We start from the raw sequence: 12,844 nt of genomic DNA, 5'->3' as shown, positions 1-12,844 counted from the left end.
TACGGCAAATTATTTCCTACGAATTAACAGGCTTGAAATAATATTAAATTATGACTTTCCGTTAATATTATGATTGATATTATTACTATAATATAAGATATTATAATTATGAAACTTGATTTCATACGGAGATGTAAAAAATTTGCATTCAAAGTGCCGGTAATTTTAGTAAAACTACCGCCAACTATAAATCGCCGGCAATGTTGTGAAAATTAACGGGAATGTAAGATAACGAATGATTAGAAGGAAGTGAAATGTCTGATAAATTTTAAGGAAAGCCCGTAGGTAAATTTGTCGTTGGGTCCTTAGGATCGAGCGATAGCCAGTCGCGCTCGCACGTCTCAACTTTTGTCCACTACTGTAATAATCCATCTAATGCCTATACAAAGTAAAATCCCATATGATAATGGGACAATGGGGAGATATTAAGGTTATAAGGAACGTCGGGTCATGCGGAGGAAGTTCCACGTGGATGAAAACCTCACGTGCCTCGTAAAAGCACCGACCTGCGCCACGGCGAATTGGCAACATTTTATTAGTGACGCGTATATCAACCTCGCGCGGAAAATAAAATGAACAGAACCAGTAGGTAGGTGGGGAGAAGTATGAGGATGAGAGTGATGAGGAGAATGAGGAGGTAGATGGTTGAAGTTGGAGGATGAGAGAGAGAGAGAGAGAGAGAGAGAGAGAGAGAGAGAAGGAGGAGGAGGAGGAAGAAGGAGAGCAGAGCGCCTCACTCGAAATGGTTTTTAATACTTTGTACTCGTCTCTGGGCCTTTCTTCGTTCTCCTTTTTTTTCTTTTTTTTAATGCCCGACGTTTGTTCGCGCGCTCGCCGACCATCTCGGGCACTCTTAAAGAGACCCGCGCGCGCGCATTCACACCGAGGAGCCAGAGATTTATGCGCGACGGGATGATGCCTATATATGAGCGACGGGAGCACTTTTATGATCGGCTCTCGAACAAAGTTGACTCGCTTCCTGCGCGACCTGGCTTCCTGTGCGACGGAAGAGCAGAAAATGGGGTGGCGCGGTGTGTATGTGGGACGGAGGGGCGAAGGAAGGGGGTGGGGGATAGAAGGGTATGGAGGCCTCCGCGGTCCGTCGGACCTCTTTATTCTCACCCGTAAAACAGCTGACTTTAAGGCGATCCTTTGTCATTGTAATGACCCATCCGTTTAATGCTCCATAAATATCATTTCTGTAACCTAGTGATATTGGCTCCTATTTTGCAAAACAAGAGTTACTCAAAGGGCTGCTCGAGTCACGTCAAAATATTTCCTGCCAAAATTATCCTCAGCTATTAGGGATAAAGGCGGACGAATCATCGAGTCAGCAGCAATTTCGAGTCAGACTTAAATATATAATACGCGAATACTCATAATCAGCAATCAGCACCTCGGATTCCCGTGCTGATCGTAATGAAACGATTTTTTCACGCGTGCGTTTTGTTAATTAGTGAATGGTAAAAGAAATCCTGCAAATTAAAATTAATGCCGTTGAAAGATTTTCGCATCTTCATTTTATAGCGTTCGAGAAGGAATTGATAAATTTTCGCACATTTGTATTTGCCTTGCGCGTAGGGTTATAAATTTTTTTAAAACGAATGGTTATTTATTGTCGGCATTTTGTATTAATTCATAATAAATCATTCATTTGGAATTTTGAAATCTTCACTTCCAATTCACGTTCTCTCTCTCTCTCTCTCTCTCTCTCTCTCTCTCTCTCTCTCTCTCTCTCTCTCCCTTTTGAAAATTTCAAAAATTATAACTTGTTAAATATTCAAATAAATATGATAAAAATGACAAACGGGTCATACATCGATAATATCGACAAAATGAATTTTTATTTAGAAAATATTTAAACGTATATGTATTATTCTTTTTTCTTTTTTCTTTTTTTTTTCTTTTTTTTTTTTTATTATTTTTATTTTTATTATTATTATTATTATTATTATTATTATTATTATTATTGTTATTATTATTGTAAAATAAGCCTTCTCTTAGCTTATAAATATAACTTTATGGAGAAATGTTGAAATCGTGAGGAGTATTCGTATTCATTCAATAGCATAAATAACTAGCATTTCTGAATTATCATTGGAGATAATATCATTAGAAATTTACAAATTACACGCTGATAATTAATATTTAGATAAGCAGATGCAGGAATTCTTGTATTTTCCTTTTACATTAATGATGCAATCTTGCAACTACAATGGATCATATATATAAGTATTAGACAGTTCAAGCTTGACATTCAAATAGAAGATGCTATAACAAATAACCCACGTGAATGCTTTATTTCACAAGCGACGAGATTATCTGACTTAGTATACGAATGAATAATTTCGAAAGATTTAAAACGGCATTTGTCAAAGTGAATTACGAATACGATATTACATGAAAGCAGACGTTTAATATTTTTATTCGGAATATCTATTGAATTTTCAGAACGAGGCGCAAACTTTTGCATCGTGCGTATCATTGCCTATATTTTTATAAAAGAAAAGCATTTTTATATTACGAATTACGTATTACCAGACACTTTTTGAATGTTTGTAATTCTGAATAAATGGTTTAGAAAGTTAATTATTAATTGGCTTTGCTTTAAGTCGAAAGTAAATAAAGGCTCCAAAGTATATTCAACTGGTGAGCGAAAAATATTATGCATTTTAAGATAACATAGTAAGAAGTGTAAGACGACGACGACGACGACGACGACGAAGAAGAAGAAGAAGAAGAAGAAGAAGAAGAAGAAGTCCGATTGGCAGAGTAAAACGTAAAGCGAGGAATGTAAATTTCGTGGATGACCGGCTTTTCGTCGGTCAATTATACATTGGTGCGAGTCCACTCTCTCATTGCCTGCGATTTATAACCGAAGTCGTCGGCACGGCATGTTCAAAATTGTTTAGGAGCCAGTAAAGTTTGTACCGACGCACTCCTCCTTACACGATATAATTGCAGATGACGCGGCAGCACATCGGGGTGGCACACTCCTTGCCATTCTCTACCTCTCTTTCGTTCTCTCACTCTCTCACTCGCTGTATCTCGCCGCCGGTCAGAGCCGATACACGCGACGTGCATTCGTATTATTTCCCTTTCTTGCGAGGCACTTTATCACTGAACCTTACAAAAGTCCTTTCAGCCTCGCTGATTTCTCATTTCTTATTACTTATTTTCTCATTATGAATGCGCTTGAGATGCTTAGAATGGGGATGGGAACTTGAAATGGACTTACGAAGAAAAAACATTGGCTGGTGTGACTTTGAGGAGGGCTAAGCTCATACAGCTCCTCAGATTGCCATTTCGTCGAAACTTTCCAATAAAATATTCTACAAAATTAGTCATCGTGTTTAACAAAAACTCATTTCATGACATTCTCATTCTCAAACGCAGGAAACAGCGACAAACATATACATATACATATATATATATATATATAAGAATAAGACATCATACTTTATACAATTATTTAGAGAGATAAACATACAATGGAGGATGATAACTTCATTCTCATCCCTAAAATAATAATTATTGTATTTTTATTAAATCAAGCTGTATGGGACGAAAGGAACATACTCATTGGCATGACCGACTATCGCTTATCCTAGTCAGTTATAAACTTCCATTCGGAATTGTGACAAACTAGTCGGAAATCTTAACGCGTACAAAGCTGACTAATACCATCGATTGGCCGTAGACTCAAGCCGAAAGCCATTATCTCGATAAACAACGAAAAATAAAAAATTAAAAGAAAAAAAAAAGAATCAAACAAGGAGGGACAAGACGCCGCTGGCTACCGAGAAACAAGGCAGAAAAGGCGAATCGATAAGCTGAAAATCGGTAGCCAACGAGCCTGGGAGCGAAATTTAATCCTCCACCCGTGCAAAAGTAAAACGGTAGCCGGGTAGGACGCGCCCCTTTTAACGGGTGATAGGAACTCTCGAGAGAGCTAGCGAAACCGGCGTCGCGCGCCCCGCTCAATTTCCATTGGGCCGAGGATGAAGGCCAATGGAGCCTATCATCTTCTCGCCACGTTCAATTAAAAATATGTGCGCTATCGAGTTTTTGCACGAAGCCGTGAGTCGCTCGTTTCCTCGCGATGGGCTTCTGTGGTTTCTAGGCGAAAATCGGTTGTCCAGAAGATTTACGAGGCGGTAGTGGTAGCGGAGATGCCACGGCTTGGAATTAACGGCATTATGGTCGTGGTCCCTGTCTCGTTTCGAATTTATCGAGAGTAAACGACTAGTGAAAATCGGCTGACAACGATATCCTGATCCTCGCCAGTTTCTGGTACTCATTTAATAACAGTCAATAATAGTTAAATAATTGCTAGACAAGTCGATCGGCCGTTCCAAGATTATGGCAATTGCAGCGCCACTAACGTTACGCGCTTCGACTACTTTGACACGTTATCGTCGATAATGAGTAAATAACGTCGATCGATAATGCAGGGAACTACAATGTTAGCAAACGATGATTATGGCCAATGATTCGGGGACTGACTTGTTCGGGCCCGAGGCTCATCGATAGATGTTAATGAAGGAAAAACGTAAATTTTTTTTATTTTTTTATTTTTTTTTTTTTATATCCAATATCCATGGTTGCATTATTCGAAGAAACAACACCGTTAGGATTAAAATTAAAATTGATCATCGAATATCATTAAACACGGCATAATACTTTTACGGTTTAGTATTTACTTTTTTGTTTTGTTTATGTTTTTCTTCTCTCCTGTTTTTTTCTAACTAGTTTATTTGTTAAAATATATTTGGATAATTTGATGCAACTATTTTTAAATATACAGAACATAATTTTTTTTCTTTATTCTTTTACAATTAACCGATTTATCGTTTCGATTATTTCGACTCCTTGAAATTGTTATTCTATATTTTCTTCATCGAATTCTTGTATAAGGAACAAAAAATTACTTTTTTTTTTCTCCTTTATCTTCTTTTTAATTATGACGTTACTATCGAGAGGAGAGCGAAGAGAAAACGTTAAAGGTAAGTTTAAAATAAAAATAAATTATTTAGTGTTGTAGAAAAAAATGCAAGATTCCTTTATTCAATGCCAATGTATTGTATAAAGAATGTATAAATTAATGGATTATATGAGTACATAAAATATTGCATGAATGTACCACAATGTTATTATTATAACTTTATCCTAACTTATTATTTACATATGACTGTGAGATTATATTTAAGAAAATATGTACAAAAATTAATTCAAACGTGTAAGGAAAAAATTACGATATCACCACTCTGATTAAAATTAATTTACAAAAGATGCTTACGATCGTATTGCAATAAATGACACATGTGCCCGTACATCATTTACATAAATATATAACTAACATTAATCTATAATGCCTGCAGTTCATCGCGACTAAAATGTGTACTGCCCATTTAGAATCCGTTAACATGCGAAAAACAAATAGATAAGAATTTCCATTTTCTACGTGCAATTGCTTCGTACGTAATTTCGATGTTTCATGAAAATTGATTGGAAAATTTTTATCGCTCATTGCGTTATGAAATGATATATATTCGCGTAGTACTACGAATAATACGAGTGTAAATCTAATATCTCATGGATGGACGATTTGCCGGAAAATTATCCATTATTAAGTGACATTAAGCAATTGTAAAAGAATTTTAAATACGAGAAAATCCGTAAATTCGAGCTTCGTTAACACCATTTATTCAAAGTATCTCAAAAGAGTGAATATCATAATATTATGCGCGCGTTACTTTATTTTCAATTCACTCATAAATTATTTGGAGAATAAAATTTTTAACAGAAAGTCAAAACAAGTGAAAACAAGTCAAAACACGTATAACTTTTTATCATCATTGTAATTAAAAATCCTTATTTACTTTCACTCGTTCCTTTTATAATTATTGTATGTACTGGGGGAGGGGGGGCGGGGGAGAGAAAAGGAAAAAAAAAAAAAATTAATCACAAAAGGATCGATGCATTAGAACGCAATTGCTGCTTCCAAATAAAATTTAAAGGATTAAATGTACTCAATCGACGAGATCTGCTTAAACAATGAGAGTCATTAATCGATAATTTGAATAATTGGGCTTGTAATTTCATAATCGTATTTTCGTTGATGGTTTCATGGTTTAGTCATTACATCCGAGGCCGGCAGACCAATTACATATTCCACCAATTGGATCGAACGACAATTTCTGAGGACACGTATATTCCGTTCCAATAACAATGCCATTTACCATTTTAGCGCAAGAAATGAATTTTCTACAAGAGCTTGGATGTGGAAAATTGCCTTGATCGAGACACTTAATGATACCTCTGCTCGTGATTGAAAGTTTGCCATTCGGCTTATCGACAAATCGCTCTTCTTCATCCTCGTAATAATCATAATCGGTTACTGCAGGCTTATAAGGCCGGGGCCGAGTCTCATAAGAATTTTGCTTAACAACTCTATCGGAATCATACTTCTGCCCTTGTCGTCGTCTTTCCGAAGAGATTACCTTACTCGAACCGCTGCTCGATGACGTTTCTTCAGTCGTTCGAGGAGATATTGTCGTGCTGATCTTTCGCCGGAAGTTGGGCCTGGTCTTAGCTGCTCTACCTATTATCGTGGAGCGTGTAAACATTAGTAAAGTATTTGTACACATGTTTTTATATACATTGTTTTGACGCACACATTAGCCACTTATATGCATTAATTGCTTGTTAAAGTAGACATACATAAAGATTTTCGCCCCTTAATGTTAAGCACAGTTAAATAAATCGGCACACGATGCGCATGAACTCATACATGTAGACGAATGGTGCGCAGAAAAAGACAGAGCATGGAAGATTATTATTCGAGAGGTATAAAAAAGATGAATGAAATAATGCTGGATTCGACATATAAGCGTCGATTTTATTGTACATTCAATGAAATAAGACGCAATAAGTGATGAAGTAGTAGAAGAGAACGTTGAATTGTGAAGAGAGCCACAACCATCGAATGAAGATGGAAACAATGATATCTGCGAAGAGTTAGTTGTTCGTCAAATATGTAATCGCAATACATTCCATAGCCAGGCGTTTGGTTGTGCATGAAATCATTTTTAAAATAACAACAAAAAAAAAAAAAAATAAAAAACTGGATTCAAAACACCTATGAGACTATAAGAGATGATAAAAGTGGTAAATATGGAGCGATAATATGTAGAAACAACACGGTTTTTTTGTTTGTTTTGTTTTTTGTTTTTTTGTTTTTTGCTTTTGCTTGCTTATCTAAAGAAATAGTCAACCACTTAATGCGATTTCAGTCACATAATAATAAGTATCGTAGCCGAGGGTTTTATACCCGAATCAGTTGACGAGGAAATTGTTGCTGGTGGTTCGGCTAATATCAGTTCCAAATTTTGTGGAATGCCACTTTGATCAGCCATTATTCCCGATACACCTGTATCCCCTATAGCATTTTGCACAGGATAGATTTTCCTCGTCAGGGATAACACCGCGGGCGATAAGGTAGTATAAGCGCCTTGCTGTAGGGATATATGTCCTGGTGGTTGGAATAAGTTTAATCCTGGATTCCTCGAGCTATTTACCTGTTTTGATTGTCAGTTAATTACAACTACGAAAATACTTTTCCTAAATTTTATGTATTACCTAATTGTATTAGCAACAAAATTTTTTTTTTTTTTTTTTTTTTTTTTTTTTATAAAATGCAAGAATAAGTTTGTAAATAATGTTGTAATAGAATAATGAACTTGAACGATGAATACTGGATGGAGAGCATTAATGCCTTAATTGCTTTATTTTCTAAATATGTCTTACCTATTTATAAAATTCGTATACATTTATTGTACAAAAGAAATTGAAGCAAACTATTCTGTTATTATTTCCAAACGTACAGTGTTCCATCTTTTTTGTTTTTTGTCTTTTCGTTTTCTTTAAACAGTCTTTTAATTTAACAGCGTTTTTCATTAAAATAATAATTAATTAATAGTATGTTCTCCATTAAATGTGAAAGTTACTATTAAAGAAGTAAAGCGGTGGACTGATTTTCCCGATCTGAAGAATTGAATATTGTTGTTAGGCATTGGCAGGTAAGATAACCCTTTGACTGAGATCGACAGAAAAATGATTCGTTTCCTCCATGGAGAGACGGAGAGAGAGAGAGAGAGAGAGAGAGAGAGAGAGAGAGAGAAAGAGTCAAGTAATTCGATATTGGCAGATATAGCCGAATCGAAAGCAGCGTATTAGATTTATTATTTATTATGAAGATAAATAATGCGTCATACAAACGAAGTAGTGGTTATTGTAGCGAAGGCAATCGTTAATATATTTGTTGTTGTTGTTGTTGTTGTTGTTGTTGTTTTGTTTTGTTTTGTTTTGTTTTTTGTTTATTGTGGCTTGTTTTCTCCACCCTACCCTTCTTATTAGCGGAACTGACCTCGATTAAGCTATCGATCATATCGTCGCCATTGATGCTGTTGCACTGGTCTTTAAGTCATCCGTTAACTTTAATCTCGTGGGTGTGAATCTCCTGCGGACAACTTTCTTCATAATCCATCTTCTTTGCGAAGACTTATTTTGTGGCTCGTGTTTTGTTGATCCTCGATATATTAGAACTCGCTGTCTATGTATTGTTTTCGTTTCGGTAGAATTTTTAGAATTCTCAAATAATTCATTATATTTAATCGTCGAATTGGTATTGAAAATTGGATAGTCATGGTTAATCAAAGCATTTTTAATATTGTACGTGGCACTTTTCGTATTGTTTATATCTGAATTTTGTGTAAGGGGAATTGACACGCTTGTGGTGGAATTTTTTATTAAATACGACGATAAAGCATCGGTCTTACGATTAATTAAGATATTTGTCATATCAACATTGATTTTAGAATCAGTTTTAGTAGTTTCGTTATTTTTTAGAAATAATTTCGTATTATTGTCATCCGTATAGACATCGTTTTTTGAATTATCATTCTCGTCATTTGCATCAATTTTTGAATTACTAATATTTGTCACTTTCGGTTGGGACGTAATTTTGACATTGTTATTCATAAATGGATTTAATTTCTCTGATGTTAATGATCCATTTAATATATTGTTATCCTCGATATTTTTCAACGTATCTGTCTCATTTAAATTATGCCCATCGGCCCTTAAAACCTCAATTTTCAGTATCGAACTAAACTTGGAGATATTTAATTTGTTTTTAGGAATTTGCAATAAAAAGAAATCATCCCCTGGATCATCTACAAATTTTACTGGTACTTTTATAATCTTTCTCGTTGCGTTATGAGACAAGGGATTCATTAACAGAGACTTTTTAATCAAAGAAATATTGTATGCGTCACTCTCTGCTGTATTATGTAAATTATTATTTATGATAATAGTTTTCATTGGGCTTTCAGTCGTAAAATTACTTGTGCTTCTATGAGCAGTAATATTCTTGATGACAGAATGCTGAAGAATCGCCTCATCCAAAACCTAGAAATCAGAATATATAATGCGTTTTCTTCTGGTTTCTGTGAATTTGCCGTTTTTTTCCGTGAAAATAAAAAGAGAAATAGAAACAAAGTAGTATAGGGAATACCATCTTTAGCCAAAGAATGAACAAGCATTTGAAAAGTAAAGTTTCGAGGGTGTTGTAGATGATCTTATTGATGAAATGACTTGATAGTGATCAGGGGAGTATATGAACTTGAAATAAGTTATTTGTTCTAATAAATATTCAAATGATTAGTGGCCTATGAGATTGCTAAATACGGACTCGATTTCTATCGTCGATGAGGATTCTCCACTTGATTCCGTAGTAAATTTCTTGTCAACGAATTCACTTTCAATGGGTAAGGTTGACCATTCAATGCCACGTTCGGTTGAAAAGCCACGCGGTATTTCATTGAGAAGATCATCCTTTTGATTTCCTTTTTGACCATTGAAAGGCCAAGTCGAAGCTGTCGTAGTCTTTGGGATATAGGTCGTTGAGGTCAGAGAGGAGTATTTTTTCTTTATGGAAATTTTTTGCCTCTCCGTAGTTGCGGATTCGACGATCGACGTAACGAGCCGTGTAACCGATGGTTTCGATGTTGATACTAATTCCGCAGCACTGTCATGAGGAATTTTCGAAGTTGCCCGTTGCAATTGACTTCCGCGTTTAATGGCATCGGCAAAGTAGTCGAACTTCTTTGTGGGTATTAAAGTCTCATGGACACTACTTTCCGTTGTGCTTGTTGTGGACTTTGAAAAGTAACGCGGCGTAACTTTAGTTTTATAAGCAAAATTTTCAAATTCCTTGCGATCGCTATCATTGTGTCTAAATCTTGTTCTAGATCTTCGATAATCCGATGTCTGTAATTTGCCCGAGTTCTTTTTAGAAATATCTTTTGACTCTTGATAATCGGAATCATTAGTCTTGAATATCTTATCCCTGTAATTAGATTTGGAAATTGTAATGGTAAAGCCATTTTTATAATCAGCGTAAAAAGGACTTTCGGATAATTTATGAATGCTATTCTGATCGGGTGGCTGCGTCGACGAGATCGCGGCAGAACGATAACGATCGAACAATGATTTTCTTTTATTAGTAGCAGCATCGGGTCCATCGGATTTCGAAGCTGAGCTATCGGAATTTGGCCTTGAAATTACTTTTTTACGTATAAAGTATCGTTGACCGGGTGATCTTAAAATGCTGGAATAGCTGAGGGAGGATTGTGTTGTGCTTTTGATTCGACTATTGTCGTTTGCATTTCTGAAATAGCCGTTACGCGTTAATTTTTCATCGGTAATTTGTACATTATTTTTTGATTGTTCGATTGTGCTTGAACTGGAAATGTCGTCTTGAAGTGGTCGGAGGCGTCTTACGACGGTTCGTCTTCGTGAATTTGTAACATTTTGAGTTGGCTGTTCAATTGGAATAGATGTTACAGATGGCCTTTTTCGTAATAAAATTTTTCTCGTTCTTTGATTATCCGTGGAAGGGGCTGTCGCGCTAATGTTAAATTCGGTGGATAATGTTATTAATGAATTAGCCGTGGTTGTATTGTAATGTGTAGTTTGAGTTTCATCGTCGGAATTTTGTTGCGTAGTTGTGAAGAAAGTGGTCCATAAAAATGACGGCATGGTCGTTTGCGACGAAGACTCTGATAAATCATATGTTGCGTCATGAATTTTGTCCGTTGTAATTTCACTTGGTGCAGTGTCAGTTACTTCTATTATAAATCGTGTACTTTCCGTTTGAGTCGAATCCTCGACGTCTTTAATCATAACATTTGTAATTTTGGGCTCAGCCTCGACAGTGGTATAAAAAAAAGATGTAGTCGTTGGATTTATCGGCTCCATAAGTAAATTAATATTCCTAATCGTTTGTGCTCTATTATCAAAACTATCGGCCGTCTGTTGATCTAATTTTATCCGCGATGCTCTACTTATATTTCTACTTCTTACAGTTTGTTCCGTCGTAATTCTAAAAGCTTGAAGATCCTGTAAATCACTTGAATGCGTTGTTACGAATGGTCTACGATGCCTCCTGCTAGTAGTCCCAGTATTTTTTGTTTGTTCTTTATCATTAATATTTGCTTTAAAGTTTGAATCATGTGAGTGTGTTGTATTTTGAGACTTATATCGGCTAGAGCCTCGGTTTGTTGATCTCGACTTACTTACCGCCTCAGTGTCTTTTGGATATTCCTGTAATTCAGAATTGTTTTGCAAAGCTTCATCTTTGACGCTTAGATATTCATCATCAACAGTGCTTATCGATTGTTCACGACTCTGCGTGCGCGATCTTGTACGTGTTCTGGGTGCTTTGGTTGTAGATCGTGCAATATTTCTCGAGTAAGTACTCACCTTAGATCTTGATGTGGGCTCAGTTCCTGTTAATGTACTACGAGTTGTATCAGAAATAGTTGGCAAAGATAGCGTCGGTCTAGTTCGTCGAGGAAAACCAAAGGGACGGGGTTGAGACACCGCAGCTATTGTTTCTCGAGTACTTGGTTCGGTCGAGACGATTTTTAATAATGACTCAGTCGCAATGTCTTCGATAATATTAGGGTTAAGTACAGTAGTCATTTCAGTCACTTGTTTTGTAGTATAGTGCGGACTAATAATTTTTTCTTCGCTAAAGGGTCGTGTAGATTTAATAGTCGAAGACACGTGATCCAATGATGCATGGGTGGTTGAAGGTGTAGCTGGGGTAAATTGAATAATACTTATCCGACCGGATTCCCCTGGTAGTGTAATAGTTTTTTGGTCCACGGTGTGTTCGTTATTAAAATTTGTAGTCATAATGAGAGGCTTTTTGGAAGCGCTTTCAACAGTCGTTTGCTCAATTTCCTTTTGGGGATTACCGGTTGTGCTTCGAAAACGATTGACACTAATATATCTACGTAATCATATTAAATAATTTCAATTAATATCAATTCCGAAATAATAAATGTAATGATAAATGTAATCGCCTGCCTTGTCTTGGGAGTCGTACTTTCGTCGATTACTTCCATCTCGATTATTTCTGTAGGTCTGAAAGAAAATTTTCAACGTATCAAAAATTGTGTCATTTCCATTAGGATGATTGTAAACGATTATTAGAGATACCTAGGGGAGGCACGATGAACCTTTGTACTTTCTTCTTTTATAAACGTATCTGTCTCTTTAATGTCATTATCAACTCTATATATATATATAAAGAAAGAAAAAAAAAAACTTTATTAGTAAAATTAAGAATGGTATTGATCTGTTGCGAAATAAAAATTAGCAACAATATGTGCAATTCGTTGTAAAAATATTCGCATAATCATATAAGAAAAACATAAAAATGTATTTATCCAGGAATTATTTTATGGTTAAAATATAGTTATTTTGTAGGGAA

General features: G+C 35.7%; 1 protein-coding gene across 1 annotated transcript in view; it reads right to left on the bottom strand.

Annotated features, from left to right (window-relative positions):
- Window positions 1-5,959: 5,959 nt before the first annotated feature.
- LOC105364647 (uncharacterized) overlaps window positions 5,960-12,844 on the bottom strand; it is a 23,345-nt gene continuing 16,460 nt past the window's right edge. Inside the window, 8 exon segments of the mRNA XM_011502626.1 lie at window positions 5,960-6,604; window positions 7,334-7,580; window positions 9,007-9,471; window positions 9,604-9,656; window positions 9,732-11,667; window positions 11,827-12,378; window positions 12,381-12,495; window positions 12,571-12,645. Of these exon segments, the coding sequence (XP_011500928.1) occupies window positions 6,135-6,604; window positions 7,334-7,580; window positions 9,007-9,471; window positions 9,604-9,656; window positions 9,732-11,667; window positions 11,827-12,378; window positions 12,381-12,495; window positions 12,571-12,645 (3,913 nt within the window). The 3' untranslated portion in view covers window positions 5,960-6,134.

The sequence above is a fragment of the Ceratosolen solmsi genome, unplaced genomic scaffold, assembly GCF_000503995.2.
Source record: "Ceratosolen solmsi marchali unplaced genomic scaffold, CerSol_1.0 scaffold39, whole genome shotgun sequence".
Lineage (NCBI taxonomy): Eukaryota > Metazoa > Arthropoda > Insecta > Hymenoptera > Agaonidae > Ceratosolen > Ceratosolen solmsi.
The sequence above is the reverse complement of the archived record's forward strand: the minus strand, read 5'-3'. Positions and strand labels throughout refer to the sequence as shown.